This window comes from Eleutherodactylus coqui, chromosome 2, assembly GCF_035609145.1.
Source record: "Eleutherodactylus coqui strain aEleCoq1 chromosome 2, aEleCoq1.hap1, whole genome shotgun sequence".
Taxonomy (NCBI): domain Eukaryota; kingdom Metazoa; phylum Chordata; class Amphibia; order Anura; family Eleutherodactylidae; genus Eleutherodactylus; species Eleutherodactylus coqui.
In genome coordinates this window covers 186,428,670-186,451,595 of record NC_089838.1, presented here as the reverse complement: position 1 = coordinate 186,451,595, position 22,926 = coordinate 186,428,670, and the positions used below count along the sequence as shown (strand labels likewise).

General features: G+C 38.2%; 1 protein-coding gene across 17 annotated transcripts in view; it reads left to right on the top strand.

Moving 5' to 3' along the window:
- Positions 1-22,926, top strand: part of CELF2 (CUGBP Elav-like family member 2) — a 474,578-nt gene that overhangs the window by 379,632 nt on the left and 72,020 nt on the right. For all 17 annotated transcript variants that reach the window (XM_066592081.1, XM_066592080.1, XM_066592072.1 and 14 more), the window contains exons 5-6: positions 748-882; positions 22,467-22,546. In XM_066592081.1, the coding sequence (XP_066448178.1) occupies positions 748-882; positions 22,467-22,546 (215 nt within the window). The remainder of the gene's footprint in view (positions 1-747; positions 883-22,466; positions 22,547-22,926) is intronic.

Genomic DNA, 22,926 nt, shown 5'->3' with positions numbered 1-22,926 from the left:
TACAGATACTGATGACATCCTGATGCAATTTCATCTGTAATATATTTTACATCCATATTATAGATATATACGTATATGCTTATCCGAAAGAGGCCTAAATGCTTTTTTTTTTTTTTTTGCTATAAACAAAGGAATATGTGTAAAGCCATTATTACGCCTCATTCGCTTCAATGTTTCCTGATTCAAGTGTCAAATTAGACTAAATCGAGCAATATTTATCAACCACAAACATGACAAATGTGAATTCTACGAATGTATTCTATAATGGACTTTAAAATGTTATCTGTACATCTGTAGCATGACCCCCCTTTATATAGTCAACCACTGTGTTTAAAATGAAGACCCATGTGAAAATGATATAGTTGGAAAGTTTACCATTTATTCATGGGCATTTGATTGCTGCTGCAGTTCAGCTATTTCCAAGATTTCCTAAAATACAGTGTGTCCTATAGACATGAAATGTAACTTATCGCCCAGTGTGTTTAAGTGACTGGAATGACTGTATCTGGATGAGCAGCAGCTTCTTATCATGCTGTGAGCTGTAGTAGCATCACAGCAAAAAAAAATAAAAAGGAAGAAAGAAAATAAATGTGAAATAAAGAGTAAGCATTTGCCTTCCTGGGACCTGTGTAAAGCACAAAGAAAGACTCACATGATCGCAGCTGGTTTTGATGTGGTAATGAAGCATTGATCACAGGAATAAAAAGATGAAATGGCCTTTGCTCATTCATTATTTTTATCTCCTAGCCGTGGAAGACAGAAAATTGTTCATAGGCATGGTTTCGAAGAAGTGTAACGAGAACGATATCAGGGTGATGTTTTCTCCATTTGGTCAAATAGAAGAATGCAGAATCCTACGGGGACCTGACGGACTGAGTCGAGGTGAGTGTGCCGTCTGTAAAGACCCTTTACTTAACAGCTAATTGGAGCAATATGTCACAGGCAGCAGATGTGTTGGGCCAGAGGTCACTCACAATTACTTCCCATGCGATGTAGTTACCCACATGAACTTATCACAACGATGGAATGAAGTAATCATTTTTATTTGTAAAGTCAAAGAGGGTCTCTATGGAAAGCATGATTTAGTGAGTTATCTACTACAATGCAACATGCATAAAGCTATTTATCTTCATTCACTTGTATGTAAAAGCACTGCAGCTTTTTCAAGTAGTATTTCCAAATGTAAGACAGTTGCCGGTGTTACCAGTAGAACCCATTTTACAAAGCAAGTTAATTAATTAATCTTCAAACCATTCTGGGAATTGTAGTCTTTGATGCCAACAATTTGAACAAACCATCCCTGTCTGGGCCCAGCTGGTAGCCATAAGCGTGTTCTAAAATGTATTCAAAGTATTAGTGCCACTGATTTTCTCATATTATTTTACTGCACATTTGCGATTTTGGAAAACGGTAGAGGCCTTATAAATTAAGTGCATTTCTTTAGTGTTACTGTTTCAAGAACAATGAGTTTTGAAAATATGAATATCGTTCTTTGATGTGCAAATAGAGCTGTAACCATAGGGAATGTGCCTTAAAGCATACCTGACTTTTCAGATAACTTTTCAGAATATGCTGCCATGTGTGTGACATGAGGAATAACACTATATCTACTCCTTATGTGACTTGTATCCTGCATTCATCACCATTTCCCTCCTCAGCAGGATAGACATCTTATTTTAATTCTTGTTGAGCTGTTAGAAGGAGCCACGTGTTATAATATCTTCTATATACTGCACGTGGAGAAAAGTGCAGATTCTCCTTCTAGCTGTCTGTAGCACACTAAAAGGAATAACATCACAAAGGAGAATATTAGAGAAGTACTGAGCAGTGTAGAGGTGAATAAATGATAAATAACTCACTTTTAGCTCTAATGACACATCCATTTAAGGACTTCTGCACACTTGCGTTTTTCTTGCCATTGTGTTTCACGCGCTTTTGCTGCGGCTTTTTGCGCAAAAGTCAATAGGACTTTCTAATGTTAAAAACGCATTGCGGTTTTTATGTGATGCGATGTGTTTTTAACATTAGAAAGTCTTACTGACTTTTGCATTAAAAAAATGCAGCAGAATCACGTGAAAAAATGCGAGAGAAAAATGCAAGTGTGCAGGAGCCCTAAGTCTTTGCTTCTCTTCTCCTCCCCCCTTCTCTCTGCTCTCTATACACTTATATAAGCAGCAGTACTGCTACAGTACTGGAGACAGACTTCACATTACAATAGGTAATGGACAGCATATTGGAAGGAAGAGAGACCCCTAGTGGCCAGCAATTTAGAATGATCTTTAGAATGATTTTTCAGTTCAAAAATGTCATTACAGGTAAATAAACTTTTGCTAGTTATCACAACGGCTATCATATAAGCACAAGTTGTTTGAAAAGTCAGTGACCATTTAATAATAACAATGACCTTCATACCTAAAGTGTTCGAACTAAAAAGGTCAGTAATATCCACAGCAGCCAGTCAGTCACTTATCTTATTTTCAACACTGCCCTTAAGAATAGAAATCTAGAAGCTGATTGTTTATTATTAGGGACATGGCACTTTTTGTTCAGTTGACTTGAAGTTCTAATTGGCCTAATATAAAAAGGGTAAACATAGTCAGCTTTGGTAGTTTTGTTATGCTGGCTAACTAACATCATAGACTGACTTAGTCATAACAAGTACCATATAGTAATTTCCTGTCAAGTGAGATCCCACAGAAAAAACCTATGTTTTTTAAAAAGGGAATTGCATTATGAAGGTACATCCTATTGTTAGAATTTCATTTGAGAACTACTGCTTTGGACAAACACTGCATTTATTTTTTCAAGCAGATGTTAATATGTATTCATATTGCCTTCCTTAATAACTACAATAATATGTATCCATATTATTAGGCCTAATAACTACAGTAATAATAATTGTAATTGTTGTATGTAATAATTGTTATTCTTAATTGGTGTTTGCAAAAATAATGTGGGAACATTTCCAAGTGTGTTCTGTTTTTCAGCATACTTAAAGGGGTTATCCAACTTTTTAAAAATGTTCACACATGGCTTAAAATATTCTAAAACATTTAAAAAAACACTATTCACCTTTTTCTTCCCCAGTAGTTTAATGCTGAAGCTTTGGCATTCCTCTCAGTCTTTGTTTTCAAACAGCTAGTAGGTGATTACTGTAGGCAATCAGTAGCTGGCACATGAAAACTGTGGCCATGCAGGCACGGATTGGCTTCAGCAGTCACATGCTAGCGTTTGTTAACAAAGACCTGGAAGACCACTGAAGTTTCATCACTAGACCGCTGGAGAAATAAAAGGCAAGTAGTGTCTCTTCTAATGTCTGAAACCATTTGCAGCCATTTTTTTAAATTCACAAGTTGGATAATCCCTTTGATGTAAATTGGTCAGCTTAATATGTTGCCCTATATAAGTAGACCATATTAAAGATCCAGGTCTGTACTTTTAGGAGCCGAAATGGGGCAAAAACAATGTGTACCTTTAGCTAATAGGAGTGCTGAAAGAATACAGCGGACTAATAGTTGTGTGTCTACTTTATTCATGGTGGACGTACTTTCTGAGCCTCTGAGGGTGGTGACCAACAGACTGCTGGACCTGCATTCTACACAGCAGCCTATCAGTCACCACAGAGAGAGCCAGGGAAGGGTTCCCTTCATAAGTACAGTGAACTTATAACTATGAGTTAGATCTGTGTTTTTAGTCTTTCAATTAGACAACGTTTGTGTCCTTTGGCTACTAGGAGTACAGACCTGTATCTACAATATTCTGCCCTTACATTGCAGCATTTTTAGCTGAGTGCTCAATTTAAAAGGGATTTCTAATTTTATGTAAATAAAGCTTATGATGAAAAGTTTTTCAAGTTTAGATACAGTTTATGTTTCATCTCACCATATTGGAGATTTCTACTTCTTGTCAATAAATGAAACCATTCTTATTGATATCCAACGACTGAAAGAAACAATACAGACTTTATACGTCTAATTGCTAAGAGGTTAATTACAGTTGCATCTGGTCTAGGCAATGCCTTATAAGCTTAATACATTAGCAGCATAGATATCCTTCTGTCCTGATAGTTTGCCACAATGAGGGCTTAAACAGATGGGCGTGATTTGGTCCTATTATGTGGCCGTGATAACCACGGCCACATAAAGGGTCGAAGCAAAACCATTCATTTTCACTAGCAGTATTCTTGCCCGTTAATATTACGGGTGAGTAAAGATAGGACTTCCCCTATCTTTCTCGCATGTAGTATTAACTATGTGCAAGAAAGATAGGGCAAAACTTATCTTCCCATGTGTTTTTTTAAATTTTCACACATTATCGCAGATTTTAAAAAATCAAGAAAAAAGAAAAATGGTTCAGACACAACTACACTTCATAGCGGCGTGCGTAGTGGTGCGTACGCTGGTGTGAAGAAGCCCTTAGTTAGCATAGGTCTAACATAGCCTAGATCTGAGGTTGTTTAGCTCACAGAGGATTGCCTAGACTGGAAATACTTAGACCCACTGCAGAGTCTGGACTTTTAGCATTTCGACGTAAATATTTTATTCTGTGACATGAGAAATAGGTCTTGAAAATGGTGAGAAATTGAGATACTAAGCATATAAAAGAGCTATAAATCTTTACTTGTATATTCTTATCACCTCGGAACAGCACCATAAAGTAAGTTATAGTGCTGTTTAGAAAGGTGCCGGAGAATGTCTTTTTCATACTCACCCTCTCCCAGATTTCCGTGCTACTACTGGTGAAGATTGCACATGGTCTGAAAACCAGACTCTTTTCAGACCACCATGTGCGTGTACTACCATAGAAGTCTATCAGAGAGCCAATGCACAACATTCTGTAAAGAGTCAGACTTTCAGACTACTTGTGATCTTCACCAGGTGACAGTGCAGGAACTAGGGACTCGGTGAGTATAAAATGACATCCCATGGTGCTATTCCGAAGTGACAGATTCCAGTTAGGCTTTATTTACATAAAATGGGCAAATTTTAAGAGAACACCAATGTCATTTTCTAAAATCAGTCCCCTTTTATACAACAAGCATTCTGGCTGGCGACAACTCAAGTATATGAACTCATATTTTGGTACGGAAATGAATTTGTGAATCTGTATTCTTATACTATTGGCCACATTTCATGAGTTGCTAAATTCTCTGGCTCTACTAATAGAAGTTATTGCTGTATAGTTCATTGTAAACAGCAATATGAAGCCAGAAAATTCACATCTGTCATAAATAGGGAAAAAAACAACTAACTGCCAAGGCTAAAAAAAAACAAGTGTGTAGAAGCAGAGCTTATATATGAATTAATTATGTATGGTCTCTCAAAATTAAACTACTCTACCTTCTATGAGATACAAATGGGATAAACAAGATCTTTTGAATGTATTGGTTTAGTCGTTGACCTCACAAATTAAAGAACATCCATTGCATTTAAAATACAGCATAAAATTCAGAATAACAATAATGTGTTTTTTGATGATTGGTTTCATTCTGATCACTTATGGTGGTTCCATTTTTACTTGATGTTCATGGTTTATGCATTTACTAACAATACTTGAACTATGCTTGAAGTGTGCAGTTGATTGCAGTTTCTTCGCAAATGTCTACAAATAAGTCTGATTGGCTGCAACATAAAGCATAAAAGATAAGACTTGATGGAAGCGGCTGTGGGTAGAAGTGATTATTGGCCATTTTTTTAGTGTACTGCAAAGAAAGCTGCTTCCGAGGAGCTATTTCTCTGGATGCATTCTGCGCACTTCCACTTTTATGTGTAGTGACATAACAAAGGTGCGCTACAAGGAAGAGGATCTCAGGAATACATGTAACTGCAAAATTGATTGTGATCCTTAGCATCTGTTGTAGAGCTTGTTTAGCACAATCCTTCACAGAGTAGATCATGTTGACTGTACGAGGAGAAACCTTTAATTGGACCAACCTAATAGCTTAGAGATGACGAACAGAGCTTTTAAATCCCTATAGACTTCTCCTTTCATTTGTGGATTACACAGATAAAATGAAAACAATATGGACACATTTTTCATTTTCCCCTGAGAGGATCAGTTCCAGACACACTGAGCAATATGCTGGAATGTAAGAAGACTAGCATCCAAGGAAAGTGAAAAGAAAATAAGAAAAATGCATTAATTCTACTGACATCTACATTGTAGAAAGCATAACTGCTCTTGTTAACTAAGTTGTATTTCATTGCAAGAAAGCAAGTAGATAGTAATATATCAGGGACATTCGGTTGTTAGCATGCAGCCCAGAGGTTATTATACACAGCCTTGCAACAGCAAACGTTATTCTATGATGTACTGGCCTCATTATTTCTAAATGCTATTTGATGTACAGCGCCAGATCTATAAATGACATCCGTTTGGATAAAGGGTCACAGGATTTTATTAGTGGTGGACAAGGGTGGTGGGGGGTTAAAAATATATATGAAAATGCCTTTATTTCAATAAAGGTTATTTATGCTCAAATCAGAAAATATTCCCAGTAAAACCCTTTAATATATACCCTGGCTGCTGTCAAACCTATTTTCAAAGGAGAACTGCATGTCAGTCAATCTGCGGCAGATGCTGTTGGTATTACAAAGCAGAATGTACATTATTTTGCTTTGTAATACACCATATATATTATTAGAGCATGTGCACACATTGCACTACTTTGATCTGCGACTTGGGACTCTTTTGCTATTGTCAAAAAAGAGGAAACAAAGGGACCACGGTATGGTGAGGGATCAGGAGAACCAGAAGTGGAAGAAGCAGCTTTGGTCAGGCAACATGTTTCTATGCCATACAGGCATCTTCATCTGGCTTTTGATAATTAGCGAAGACACAATTTAAAAGCTACAGGCAATTGCCATGGATGATGTCATGAGGTCATGTGATGTAATTATATGACACCATGGTGGTAATTACCAAAAGGACCTAAATAATAAATACAAAGTAACAAGGAACAAAAGAATTACCGGCAATCAGTCCAAAATATCCATAAATGAATGAGTTACTAATATATATATGTGTTGGGACACAATCAGAACTCAAACACCTAATAAAATTGATGTATTCATACAGATATCACATAGAGCGTGCAAGCAGTAAAGTAAGTGAAGGTGAAACATAGAGCCCCAGAGGTAAATAGGTGGGATGGGAGTTGTTAGCTAAAATAAGAAAATAAGAACAATAATCATACTAATCATTGAATATGGCACACTGCTATTATATGTAATATATATATATATATATATATATATATGAAGGGGTAATTCATTAAAGAAATTGATTTTAAAGTTCTCCTACTAATCTGCGGATCATTCCGTTGGGAGAACAGCCAGGCAGTGCCTGCAATGTGCAACGGCTGCCAGGACATAGAATAGATGATGAGAGGGAATGGAACAAATTGATGTATACTAAAATATATGATGTATACTAAAAATGTATGGTGATTAGTTACTAAATAATAAGAACTAAAAAGTGATAGCAAAAATAAGGATTCCAGGGAGGGAAATGCAGCAGTAAACCAATAAATTATTTGATAACTAAAACCATGGAATATTAGAAATATGATTATAAAAAAAATCCCTGATAATTAAAAGCATTATATGTCATGGTCAAAAGCCTATAACTTAAAAAAGAATTTGCCCTATAATATAACGCACTGTGGTCCCTTGATTTCTTCTTTTCTCCTGCACTTCGGCTGGGAAGGCTGCTGCTGATTCAGGCTTTTTAGAGTGTTGTGCTGCACAACCTCCTAAGGTATTCATATTCCTTCTTCTTTCCTTCATCCCAGCGACCCTCTGTACTATAGAGCACTTGTTTTTTCTATTTTAGTCTCTAGCTATTGTGACCACCAACATTGCAAGCAAGTCCAAATATGCCGTTGTTTAGGCAGCTTGGGACTTGTAGTTTCAGAACAACCTCAAAGTGTGACAGGTTTCAGAACCCTAATATGAATGTATAATGGCATGCAGAGCTGCCAACCTCAATTTTTCTGTTTTCCTGGATAACTTATCCAAAAATCAGGGATAGCCAACATCTGCGTAACATTGGAAAAACCATACCCAATAATAAAAGTTTTTAAGTAATACATGTATATAGGACAAATGCTGATATGAACTTATTACCAGCATTTACAGTGAACTATAAAATCATAATAATGATCCAACCCAAATTCCAAAAAAGGTGAGAGGTTCACCAATCTGTAAAAAAGTATGTCTAAACTTTTCAAAAAATATCCCTTTATGTAAAATTGTGAAGGCTTTGAATATCCCACCATCTACAGTACATAGTATCATCAAAAGATTAAGATAATCTGGAGAACGTTGTGTGTATATGTTAGTTGGTCAACATTTATAGGCCCTCAGGAGTCACGGCATTAATAACAGGCATGATTCTGTGATGCAAATCACTGCATGGGCACTGGGAGCATTGTTACTATTGGGGCACTATCATTATTGGGGGTATTGTTAATATTGGGGACACTACTGGGGCACTATTACTACTGGGGCCACTAGTTGGGACATTATTACTATTTGGGCCACTACTGGAGATACTGTTACTATTAGGCTCACTTCTAGGAGCACTATTACTATTAGGGCTACTTTTGTGGGCACTATTACTACTGGGGGCACTGCTATTATTGGGAACACTGAGGGGGACACAATTACTAGTTACAGCCACTAAAGTAACAGAGATAAAACTATACATTGTGATAAGCCATCCCGCCCCTCACACGCCAAACCACACCCCCTTTTACCTTAACTTGCCTTTTTTTTTACCCTCCTGCTTTTACCGATTCTGTAAACTTCTCATTGGGAAGGAATAGCAGTTTAATAACAAAGATATTCTAAACTAAGTACAAGAAAAAGAAAGAAGACAAAGAGTGACCTTTATAACATGTTGGGCTGGACCACAAGTTCTGATGTGGGCTAGAATTCAATGAGAAACTAACAATTACCTGCATTGTAATGCAGACTCAATCATTTTTGGCATTTTGAAAAATTGGTAGAAATCAGCACTACATAATTACCTCCCATTTCTCTATACATGCAGCGAGACTATGAAATTTAGAGATGGTACTTTATAGCGAGCTGTCTGAAATCTTAAATGCTAAAAGAGAAAATGCCTGTATGCTATTTCAAATGACATGTATTATTGCCTGTATAATTAGAGAGTAGGCACAGTAACAAAGTTTTATTTCACAACATCACATATTCCAAGAGGGGCTAATTCCTACATATATACTAGATGAACTTTTAAATTATATAATCAGGCACACAGTTCTCCTCGCATTAAAGTCGGAATATATTCATTTTACAAAATGCTTTGTGAAAAAATATTCAAGCATACATTTGAGTCAAAATGACTTTGTATCTTTATTCCTCATTTTATGGCAGGTATCTATATTTTACAATGGATTGTATAAGCATTTTGCTAGTTGTATATGTATATATATATATATATATATATATATATACACATACATACATACATACACACAGATACATACACACTTAATCATTCTTGAATTCTGTTAAAGTGTACCTGATTTTTCAAATATGTGTACTCGGGGAATAATATTTCTGGTCATTATTAGGAATGAGCGAGTATACTCGCTAAGGCACTACTCGCTCGAGTAATGTGCCTTAGCCGAGTATCTCCCCACTCGTCCCGAAAGATTCGGGGGCCGCCGCGGGGCGGGGAGCTGCGGGGGAGAGCGGGCAGGAACGGAGGGGAGATCTCTCTCTCCCGCCCGCTCTCCCCTGCTCCCTGCCGCAACTCACCTGTCAGCTGCGGCGGCCCCCGAATCTTTAGGGACAAGCGGGGAGATACTCGGCTAAGGCACATTACTCGAACGAGTAGTGCCTTAGCGAGTATACTCGCTCATCCCTAGTCATTATATGACCTGTATCTGAGATCTAGCACCATTTTTGCCCTCTGCAGGTTGTATATCTTATTTTCAGTTCTCTCTGAGCTGCCTGGAGGAGCCTGCTGTTATGTTAGTTTCTATGCACTATACATGGAGAAAACCGCAGACACTGCTCCCTCTCTGTAGCACACACCCAGACATAACATCAATCTTGAAGACAAAAGAGATGTACTGAGCAGTGTATATGCAATTCCAGTAGCTGTGACACAGTAAAATAACTCACCATAAGCTTTAGCAGCTGCATCTGTGTGGGTCTTTTCTTCTCTCCCTCTCCTTCATGCTCCCCTCCCTCTGCTCTCCTATTATCTTATTGTTATCTCTGTTACTAGAGATATACTTCACTTGACAATATGCCTGACAGGAAGTCAAGAGGAAGGGAGACCCGCAGTACCTAGCACTTTAAAGATATTTCTCAGCACAAAAATTTAATTAAAGTAATTTGCAATGTTGGTGGTTGCATACTTTTTAGAAAAAAATTTAACTTTTTTAACATCTTAAACAACATGTCTTGAAATGTGTTGGGTTTAGAGATAAGTTAAGGAAGGGCACATGTGTAGGTATAGAAGCAGCCTAAATATTCACTATACAAATGTTTCCCATATTTAAGCAGACTGTCTAAAAGACTACAGTGCTGAGACAGATGAAGAATTGAAGTTAAATAGGCATCTTTGAAAGGAACCTCTTACCTCGGGACAGCACCATAAACAAAGCTATGGTGCTGTTTGGGGAGGTGATGAGGAGGCAAGGGATGTATTTTTTATAGTCCCCTACTCCCCAATTGCTGAGCTGTTCGCTGATGTAGTCCATATGTGGTCTTCACCGACAGACAGCACTGGAACGGGGAAATGGTTGTGTATAAAAAATACATCCCCAGCTCCTCGCCACCCCACCAACAGCTTATGGCGCGATTTCTGACTCACCTCACACACAAAACATACCTTGTGTGCAGTCCAATTATGCCTGTCCATCTATTACCCTTAGGTTAGCAAGGATTGGGGAGAGTGGATTAGCACATGACAATGGGGTTTGTCTGTAGTTTGTAATCATGAAGAAGGATAGGTCTGCATAGGAGTTATATGCACAAAACAGTAGAATGTTTTTAATCAAGACGATTTTCAGAGGTGCTTCATTTTTAATTTAGATGCATCTTGGACAGGGTTTACTATAAAACCTGTGTATTAACTACCATTTCATTGCTAAAACAAGCAAAACATTTTTTGCATAGTCAGTGCATTATTTATTAATCTAGTTGACATTTATGTGGAGTTATATATGCAATAATGACCTTTATTTCTAATTAAATCTCTCTATGGATATATAGAGTACTGAGAGACTGTTAAGTACAGCTTGAAACTGATTATGACACCTTATCAAAGCTTAGTGCTTGCTCTCAATTTCTGATGCTTACCACAGACATAGAACTTGACCTTACTCACTACAGAGTTAACACCTATAAATATGTAATCTTCTCATTCGCTTAGTCTTTAATGTGAGTCATGATATCTTTTTTTTTAATCCCAGAGGCTTGTGTTAGGCTTAGTATACTGTAGCATTTTGAATATACAGTCATTGCTACACCCTGTAAATGACAGTGATAAGACTGCATATTCCCATATACCACTCTAACAGCTCATAGACCGTCCTTCCTCATGTTTGTATATGTAAGGGGGACTGCCACAATGTTTCCTCCATAAGTAGTTGTATTGGGCAGATTGAAACCCTGTCAAAATTGTGCTTGGGCTAAATGCCATATGCACTAAGCCCTGATTTCAATTAGTGCGTATGTTTAAAAAAAAGTGGTTGTGGCTTTGTAATAGTTGCAGTGTGACGTATCTAGAGCATATTCACTTGCAGCAGATTGGCTACGGAAATCTCTGTGACTGCCCCATTTATCTGAATGGAACTTGCAGAAATCCATTTACTTACCTACACAACAATTCCATTTACAAATATAGAACAGATTTTCCGTTGCAGAGATTCTGCAACAAATCTGCCACGTTTAAATGCAAGTTTACAAACAATATCGCCACTTTTGCAAAACTATTCACATATAGGACTGGAAAATACAATTTACAATGTATTATAAAACAGATGCAGCCGTCTGGATAAGGAAAAATGAAAATGCTAAGTAATGTTGATTCAATCTTAGCTTGATGGTTTTTGTGCAAAACATTTTGGAAAATAAGTATATTCTGATTTTATATGAAAACTGTGTCCCTGTTGCCTCTTTTGACATGTTGTGAAAAAACTTTGTTACTATGCTTACTTTCTAGTATAAAACAGTCATTAAGCATTATAGGATAGAGAAACCTGATGCAGCTCAGTAGCTGCATAATATTTATTTAAGGGCCATTCCAGCAAAAACATTTTTTCCATCCCTGCCCTCCTCACCTAACTGCCTGCTGGAGGTCTCCTCTCTATATTGCAGTCACTTCCATGCAGTGCAGCTTCCTGACTGATGCTTATTATCTTGATGCTGAGAGTTCTCTCAGCTTACAGCTCCATAGATGGAAAAATAAAAAAGCCATGATGATGCAAAAAAAAAAAAAGTTTTCCTTGGTATTGATGTAATTGTACTGACCTGCAGAATAAGGTTAACATGTCAGTTATAAAGCATAGTGAACATGATGTGAAAAAAAAATTAAAACCAATGTCAGAGTTACATTTTTTTCGTTTACCTCAGCTCTTCAAAATGCAATAAAAAGCAAGCAAAAGAGATCGGTACCTAAAAATAGTACCAATGAAAGTATAAGCTTTTCTCAAAAAAGCAAGATCCCACACAGTACAAAAGACTTAATCATAAAAAAGTCGAAACTACCAGAATATGGTGACTCAAAATATAGGGAAAAAAGTGTTTTTTGTGCAAAGGTAGTAAAACATACAGAAATACAGAAATTGGGTATTACCATGCTTGTATCAACCCAGAGAATATGATTAAGATGTTATTCATACCCCATGGTAAGAGTAAATAAATAAACAACGCCAAAATTGCTGTTTTTCATCACTACTAAAAATAATATTGAAAGAGATCCAAAAGTCACAAGCACTCCAAAATGGCACTATTGAACCCGTCAACTCCTCCGCCTTCAAAAAACAATCTCTCACACAGCAACGTACAGAGAAAAAATAAAAAATATTGTCTTTGTGAATATGGCAATGCAGGGATGCTAGACAAAATATTCCATTAGTTGTTTTTATTGTGCTAAAGTAGTATATGTATGTTTTGGTATTGCCATAAGCATACTGACTCACAGTTTAAGGTTAACATAACATTGATACCACACTCCCAATGTCGTATGAACAAAAATTAAAAAGCACTGTCAGAGTTGTAGTATTACTGATTATTGTATAACAGAAAGCTGTCTGCACCCCAAAATGGTGCCAATGAAAACCTTGACTCACTCCACACAAAAAAGGCCACACACAGCCCTGTATATGAGAAAAGAAAGAAAATGTTTGGTTTTCATACCATATGGTGAATTCCATTAAAACTAAACCCATACAACAATGGAATAGCTTTTTTTTCTCAATTCCCCACTCAGAAAAAAATTATTATGATATAATAATGATATATTCTGCACAGTTTACATTTGTGCCATATTATAAATTGTCTCCAAACAATACTTTTTATACCCCTAGAAGAATGGAGTCACTCTTAGCGGAATTTCACTGTACTGGGTACCTTAGGGCCTCTGCAAATGTGACATGATGTCCAAAAATGACTCCAGTAAATGACTTCGGAGCCCTGTCATGTGCCCAAATAGCATTTTACGACCATATATGGGACATTTCTATACTTCCTTAGCAAATTGCAGGGTGCTTTTTCTCCTTTTGCCTGCTGGAAAATTAAACACTTGTGGCTATATCTACACATTATTGGACAAATTGTAATTTTTCATTTATGTGGCCCAATCTTAACAAAATTCTCCAAACACCTCTGGAGCATGGTTTCAAAAGTTGAGTCAATTTTGGGGGATTTCCATTGTACTGGTACCTCAGGGGGCTCTGCAAATGCAACATGACATCCAAAAATTATTCCGGCAAAATCTGTGCTCTTTTCCTTTTGAGCCTTACTGTGTATCCAAACAGCAGTTTATGCCCACATATGGGACATTTCCATACTTGAAAGAAATTGGAAAAGTATAACACATGTCCGATTTGAAAAATGGGGCTTGATCAGAAAAAACTAGAGCAAAAGCGTTAAAGAAAAGTAAAGTAGAACTTATCCTCCTATTTCAGGTGGCCTCAGTGATCTAGAAGAAATTAGGAGACGTGCCATGCTAAATGTCATCAGCAAATAAGAAAGATGGAGCAATACCTCTGCAGCGCCACCTATTGGATGGCAGCATTCCTTCAAATCAATGCTTGATCCTTTATACAGGTCTGTAAAGCAATGATTGGGAATTTACAGACCTGTATAAAGGGTCAAGCATTGATTTGAAGAAATGCTGCCATCCAATAGGTGTCGCTGCAGAGGTATTGCTCTATCTTCCTTATTTACATATTACCCAGAGGAGCATAGATGGCCTTATAAGCCCCCTCACTCACCTACTTGGTGCTCTCCGTAAGGAGAGATGTTACCTCTCTCGACCGATGAGGTCATCATTCATGCATACAGTATTTTATCATCTCCACTCCTGACCATATCAAATCTGCCATTGCCTTTGATTCTTGTATATTACAGTGAAATTGTCATCCAAAGGGCATTTGAGTAGATGATAACTTTGATATTGCAGCTAAAACAAAATAATCAATGCCCTTCACTGTATTTAAAGCATACAAGACAGATTTCTGTCCAACAACAGACCTACTTGAAAAGCAATTACAAGATTTTCAAATAGAATTTGGGAGGCGCTATGTATTTCATTTGACATTAAAAGGAATACTGATTGATCTGTAAATTAAAAAGATGTACACTTTTGAAAGGCCTTGCTTGTTCTCTCTTTGGCATAAAAAGCATCTTTATTGTTCAACTAACACTTTGACTTTTTTCAAGAACAGCTAATTGCAACATCTCTGTGTAACTTCTCTCCAGCTCGCTGCGGCTGAAAATTGTGGTAAATGCATAAACTGTGCCTTATTGATTTTTGTTGACATTTTACATGCCTCTTATACATTCTTAACCTCTGTTTAGTAATTGCTATTACAGAACACACTCATGGATAATAAGATCAAATTAGGTAACTAAAAGGATTCCTTGACAACAAAGTGCCGTGTTATTCAAGAATGTGGTATGTGCATATACCAATATAAGATAATGATCCTCACATTCAAATCACTAGCTAGGAAATGGAACCTCTAAGTGCCATATCTTGTGTTAAATGAAAGCACCTGCTTGGTCTGTTAAATGCACAGAAATACATTCATTTGCTTTAGAACACTTATCTACTTGATTTCTAAAATATTGCCTCAGTCACACGATTTATTTGATAGGCTAGGGGTTAAACTCTGAGTCTGTAATCAAAAACATATGTAGGGGCGATTGACAAGGACATATTCGCGGACGTTTTTGCTCAAAGCACAGATGATTTCAATGGGTTCGCTTTTATTGCTAGCAAAAAAATAGGTCATGCTCTATCTTTCTGCGTTCCCAAATCTGTGCGCTGTATGATGCCCAAAACTATAGGGAAAGGAACACATCTGGACCTCATTAGGGTAAATAGCATTTTAAATCAGAGCAGGGGGATGTCACACACTCATATGAACAGGCCCTGTGTGCGCAAAAACGTACGGTACCATGTGTGGGCAAGCGGCAACTCAACCTAGTTCATTGCGCTGAAGCGAACGTATTTGCACATACGCTCGTCTGAAGCCACCCTGAGGGTGCATTCCCATGAACGTATATCGGCTCGGTTTGCACGCCGAGCCGATATACGTTGTCCTTGTGTGCACAGGGGGGAGGATGGAAAAGCCAGGGCCAGGAACTGAGCTCCCGCCCCCTCTCTGCCTCCTCTCCGCCTCTCTGCACTATTTGCAATGAGAGGAGGCAGGACGGGGCCTGGCTATGGTCCGGCAATTAGCCCCGCCCCCGCCCCACCTCTCCCCATTGCAAATAGTGCAGAGGGGCGGAGAGGAGGCAGAGAGGGGCCGGGAGCACAGTTCCTGGCCCTGGCTCTTCCATCCTCCCCCCTCTGCACACGAGGACAACGTATATCGGCTCGGCGTGAAAACCGAGCCGATATACGTTCGTGTGAACGCACCCTAAAGCCCAGAATATTCTCTCAAATTTGGGGCTAGAAGGTGGAATTTGTGTAGTTGCCATGTGAAAGAATATCCGGTTTCCTGCTAAAATAGAAAACTTGGACAGTGCTGTGGTGGAAGGGTACAGACAGTTATTTTCATCAGGGGTCTTCACCAGTGGAGTATACAGATGACAAGAGGTCCTGTTGCCCCAATCCCATTTTAATGATTGTAGTAATATTCTACTTCACCTGTGCAGGTTTTCAGCACTAATTCAAAATTAGATTAAATCAATCTGGAATGACCCCCTCTTCTTCAGGGGCCCCATAGTAGTCAAATGTGTTGCTTGTATATGTATGCCACTGGTGATCACCTTGTTACTTCCTGACCTGCAAGCAGAGAGAAGAAGAAGGCAGCCGCGGCACCTCATGTTTTCATGTACAGGTGCAAAAGTAAAGGTGTTTATTCATGTATGAATTGACATACAGCAGCCAGAATGCTATGAAAAAATAAAGAAGAGCTCTTCAAGCTTTTATGCCCCTTACAGATGTTCAATGTGGGCACTGGTGATGACATGCTAGATATGCAGGGTATTAGGCATCTGTGCACACAAAAAAAGCAAAAAAGGACATGAGAATAAACCCCTTGAAATCAATGGGTTCCTATCTCTACGTATTGCACACACGAATACACACTCAAATAGACCTGTGTGAAGGCGCCCTAAAACAAGAAAAAGTGCTTTCACACATCCTTAACAGAAAAAAGGATAAAATAGGTCAGGACTTCCCAATAGAAATCTATAGATGCACGTTAAACCATGGCTGCAACATACAATAAAAGCAGAAACCAAAAAACGGCAACACCACTCATAATACATTTACTATCAAAGGTATACATACCTATAATCAATACTCTAACCACATTAAATAATGCAAGGTTCTTGGTATATAATTTCTATGTATACCTTTGATAGTAAATGTATTATAAGTGCTGTTGCCGTTTTTTCGTTTCTACATCCTTAACAGAAGTCTATAAGGGCTCTTTTATATGGACCAATGATCATTCAGATTCTCACTGGATTGCCGGAATCTAAACAATCATTGTTCAGTGTAAATGCTTGCTGTGACTCAACAATGAAGGATAATTCATTCACTTATCATTCATTGGTCAGTTTCAGAAAAACTGAATGACAATTGGCCCATATAAACAGGCAGTCATTCATTTATGACCAACTGCCTGTTTACTGTGAATGGAGCCGGGTGGCTGGAGCAATCTACAGCCTGCTCCGCCTCCATTCACTGAGCGATGATGACTCCTATGTAAAAGCACAAGAATGACTATAATTGAGACAACTGTTGGGCCCTTCTGCACCCAACAATAATCCCGTGTCAAAGGACCCTCACTGTTCATACAGTTGGGGCAGGCACCAAATCTCACAAAATAACTGAGCTGAAATAATTGAGCAGCAATTCCAATGTAAATATTATAAAAATAGGAATTATGAAATTTATGACCAACTCATTCCAGCACAGGTCATCACACTTGCCCATTACCTCAGTCCTACCACCGGAGTATGGAAAAAAAAATAGCAGGACATGAAAATGTATTATCTTTTCATGTGTTTAGTAAACAATGTGAAACTAGAAAACAGTAGCAAAAAAATAATCAAGTACTAATTTGGGGATCTACAAGGATTGTTTTTGGAGGAATGTGATTGGGTGGAAATATTTGTTCACATACATCCTGTCTATATTTGCACAACAGATTCACGGATGTACACATCCCAAATCCATGAACTAGGCACATGTACAGAGTATCTTCCAAACTAGAGCTAAGGAGCCCAAGATTAACCCAATAGTTATAAATTTTAGATAAGCCCCCCTTTAAAAAGCATAGCCCCTATTAAAGAAATTGGAATACCTTCAGTTTTCTAATTGGTTCCATGCATTTAGTGTAGTGAAAAAATATTGGCTTTATCAGCTTCACGCAAGATATTAAAAAAAAACCTCCTGACTTGTGCTTTTTGTAGTCATATTGTAAGTACTATATAATTTATTTTATCTCCTCTACTATCTCCTTTCCATTGTTGACAAAATTTATGACTTGACAATATCATCAGCTGCGCACAGGGGATGTGGAGAAGCGAAATTAACCATGCATTTTTCACATTACTTTAGTTTTTTACCCCGCTAATTGATTTGGCCCTTCTTATGAATTCTTTAGTCGCTGGAACATCTAGGATATAAATAAATAAATAATTGTTTCATTGTCTTTACTGGCCACTGGGGCAGCTGATAAACACAGAATGCCAAGAACAGGATTTTGTGCATTAGCTTCAAAATGACAATATGCTGGAACCACTCAGTGTTTAGATTTGCTTCATTTGGAAATCTTTTAACTAGTAATAATAATGTTTTGAGGAAATTGAGTGGAACACTAAATTATTCTCTGAAACCCGAGTTCAAACTGTGCAAGGCTAAAGAAGCTGAAAATCAATGCACTTTTAAAGTCATTAGAGAGCAAGAGTCAAACATGTCTGTGTTGCTCTGGCGAAGCTTTTAGTGAGCCATAGTATTATTACAAAATCAGCCAGAATCTGCATTAATTTCACAGTTTTTTTCTTCGAGATACCCAAGGGTGCTTGATGAATAAAATGGAAATTTCAAAAGGCAGTGTTTATATTAGTTAAGGGGGCAATGAGCCTTGAAAGTGCTGCATTTGACCCACACAGTAGCCAGTACTGGCGTGAGCAACATTAAGGGATTATGTATTCTAGAATCCTTGTATTTGAAGGTGTACGGACAAATGAGAATGGAAGTTAGTGAAGGCAAATGTAAAATGTATAAACAAATATCTAACAAGTACAGTTCATTAAGAGTGTTACTTGTTTCTCGTTTTTCATTATCTTTATATCTTGCCACATGTATCTATTGGATAGGTTGCTGAAAAGCACAAGAGATTTGCATTATTTAAGATGACCACCCAGTTGCTTTTTAACATAAAATAACGTTAATATAACCGCCATGCTGAGTGGCCGCCTTCGCTTCATGTTCTGAATATTAAACTTTTATAAATATTACATTACTCTAAGTTAATGATGATGAACATACAGAATTTTTCCTCTCTGGATTATTCTGCATTTTTTTAAAATTCATATTCAAGTTTTATATCCCAGTGGCCCAATATAAGGAAAAAGGACTAAAGATTACAGATTACAACTTCTTTATTTCTAACACTGAGTCTAAATGCTATGATTTGATTATATGTAGTATGAAGGTTTCATTTTCCTATTATTTTTTAATCTAATTTTTCAGATACTTAACGTATTTACAGATAAGATACATAACATGTTAAACTGCTTTCAGATACTTAGCTGTACATATTTTGTATATGACCTTAGTTACAGCATATCTCATTGCACACTAATATCCTCAGCTGTCTCATTGGGTGAGTAGCTGTATACTACCGTAGTTTGACCCCATGCCTACCAGCAGTCCCTCTGCTTGTTACTTTACCTGTTCAGAGCTTAGTCTTTTTTGGGTATATACATTATGAGCAGGGCTGGCTTTAGGAGGTGTGCAGCTTGTGTGGCTGCACAGGTCCCAACACCCTCTTAAAGTGCAGGGGGCGCTATTATAAAGCGCCCACCATCCACCTGAAGATCGCTTTTTTCCACCCCCCATTGACTCCCTCTCTTCATACACAGTAGCTCTTCATTGCTCGTGGCTCTAGACTGATTCCTTGCTGTGTAACAGGCGGGCAGAGCCTGTCCGGGTTATCAGAGAAGAGCTGTGTAGAGTCGCGGATGGAAGACATGCGGAGTGTTAGGAGGGAGAGAGACAAACTGAATGTAGTTGAGTGCTTGGCCAACAGCTTTTCCTACCGACTCCCCCGTACACATGCATACTTGGGCAAGCATGGGCAGGTTTTTAGTGGGGAGAGAAGCACAAGCTGCTGTCAGAGACCTCAGGCAGTGGCATATCTCTTGAGAGAACGAAAGGATAAGGCATATAAAATTCAGCATGTCTGATACTTCCTACCCCTGACATCATCTGTCACTGAGATGCTGAAGGTTTCAATACACATACGATAGTCAGCCAGTCCTGCCAAAATCATCAGTTTAGTTGACATTTCTCTTACGTGTATAGGGCCTTAACTAAAATCAGTATGATATAAGTAAAGAAATACTACTCAACATTATTGTTGATTATATGGGAAAGTAGTAAACTGTAATATGAGTTTAGAAAGTTAGCCAATATTTTAGATGACTGCATATCCAGTATATTAGGGAGCAGCATCTACAGGATCATGTGCAGGGAATTCAAATTCCTTTTGGCTGTTTTCCTTGCCACCATCAGCAGTGCAAATGAGTGATGGAAAAATCCCTCATAGCGCCACCTGTTGGAATAGGTGTTGTTGTAGAGGAGTATTCCTTCACTCATTTGCATGGCCTATATGATGCCTTTGTGGTGCTCTCTCCTGTGCTACACTTTTTTAATCTTACAGTTGTTCCACTAAATAATGTTACCCAAAATGGTGTTGTATATACAGATTTATTTAACCACAAAGAAAAATCTTGTTTACCTCATTTGTTGCATATTTAAAGGGGCTGTCCAGTTACAAACTATTGATTGCCTATCCTCAGGATAGGTCATCAATAGTAGATAGACTAGGGTCTATCACCTTGAACCATCACTGTTTTCTTGGTCAATGCGCTTGTTTTCTGAGCTAATTTCTGCAGGAAGCAGATGGCTCCGTTCTTACTATAGTGACCTGGAAGTAAATGGCCTGCAATGCAAAGACTGGCCACTTAATGAGAATAGAGCTGTCTGCTTCTTGCTGAAATCAACTAGGTGCACAAGTACAGCCGGCCAGAGAACTGCTGATTGGCAGGGCTTCTAGGCGACAGACCACTAACTGAGGGTAAGCCATTAATAGTTTTTTACCTGGACAACCCCTTTAAAGTGAGCTTTTTACAAAAACCGCCCCTTTTAGAAGGTTACCTTTACCAGAGCCTCAATACAGAACTAATAAGAATAATTGCACCTTGAAATAGCTCATAAAAATGTTGATTGGGAAGCTAAAACTATGTAACATGTATTTTATGCAATGTATGTTGCTATTTCGACCCTTGAAAACAACTGTGATGAGGAATCTGTAACATACACTAGTCTAAATTGACCTGTCTTGCCGACAGATTCCTTTTCTAAACAGCTATAGGCTTTGGTAAATTGCATACAAATTCTTACAACACATAACTTCTATTTTGTATAGTATATTTCTGGAATGTGTTTTCATAAGGTTGTTTGCAAAATTCACACCAAAGGTGGTTCAATAACAATTCCAGCAAACTTTTTCCAGAAAATGTACTACAGTTTATTTCTTCTCCATTTCCATGTTTTTTCATCCTACATTCTATTGTCCTTAAATTGCAGACGTGGTAACTAGAGATGAGCGAGTATACTCACTAAGGCACTTTACTCGAGTGAGTAGTGCCTTAGCCGAGTACCTCCCCGCTCGCCTCTAAAGATTCGGGGGCCGGCGGGGGGCGGGGAGCGGCGGGGGAGAGCGGGGAGGAACGGAGGGGAGATCTCTCTCTCCCTCTCCCGCCCGCTCCCGGCCGCAACTCACCACTCTCCCGTGCCAGCCCCCGAATCTTTAGAGACGAGCGGAGAGATACTCGGCTAAGGCACTACTCGCTCGAGTAAAGTGCCTTAGCGAGTATGCTCGCTCATCTCTAGTGGTAACTTAATCATCAAAGTAATTCTCTCAAAAGGCATCTAAAATACAGAGCAAGAGCTTGACATCCTTTGGGTATCCAAGAGTACTGTTTGTGTTACTTCTATACCAGTCTGAAAACCTTTGCAAAGTGGAATATCTATGATATTATAAAGTGCAAAAAAGAATCCCCTTCCCAGTGACCCAACAGCTCATGCTGTGAATGTTGTATGATAGACCCTGGTATTCTATAAGTCGCATAGTACAACTTGCTTCCTTTATAACGGTCATGTATTTTTGCTGGTATCAATCATGTGAAAATGAAATGATCAGTGACTGAATATTTGTAGCTCTATCTCTCTCTAAATATTTGTGTCCACCTGTGGCTGAAAAGAACACTTCCCCATTTTGTTTTTGTTTTGTTTTTTTTTTCCTTTCTTCTATGGTCGGATTAGCAAGCCAGCACTGTAAGTACCAAACCACTAAAAAATTCCAGGAGTTGTTACTTTTATGTACTACTGAGAACAGTGTCGTCTTGTGGCCGTTCTCGTAGATTGTGTTGGTTTAACAAGCGTCCAACCCTTTTGTCTTGTTGTTTTTTTTGTCTTTCCTGCCCCCTGTCCCCTTGTCCCCACAGGCTGTGCGTTTGTTACATTTTCTACAAGGGCAATGGCACAGAATGCAATCAAAGCCATGCACCAGTCTCAGACCATGGAGGTACTGTATCATCTGCCCTTTCTTTGTTTTCTTTGTGCAAATTATTGGGTAAAACGAAAGCCATTCTCTCCTGTTCAGACTGTTAACATGACAATCACAGATGTAAAGACCCTAGACTTCTCTATGACACTCATTACACCATTCATTGAAGCTCTTTCATTGCAAGTGATAGGGCTGCCAGGTCACACAGAACTGCATACTCTAGATTAATTCAGGTACAGCACATCCAATCTGCATTCATTTCAGATACAAAGTGGTTGCATATTAAAGGCACACTAATGTCTCATGAAACAGAATTATAGCTATCTAAAGTAGATTTAACAGTTCTTCGACTCAGATTCCATGCCCCATTTACGTTCGGTAGCTAAAGACAATATGAA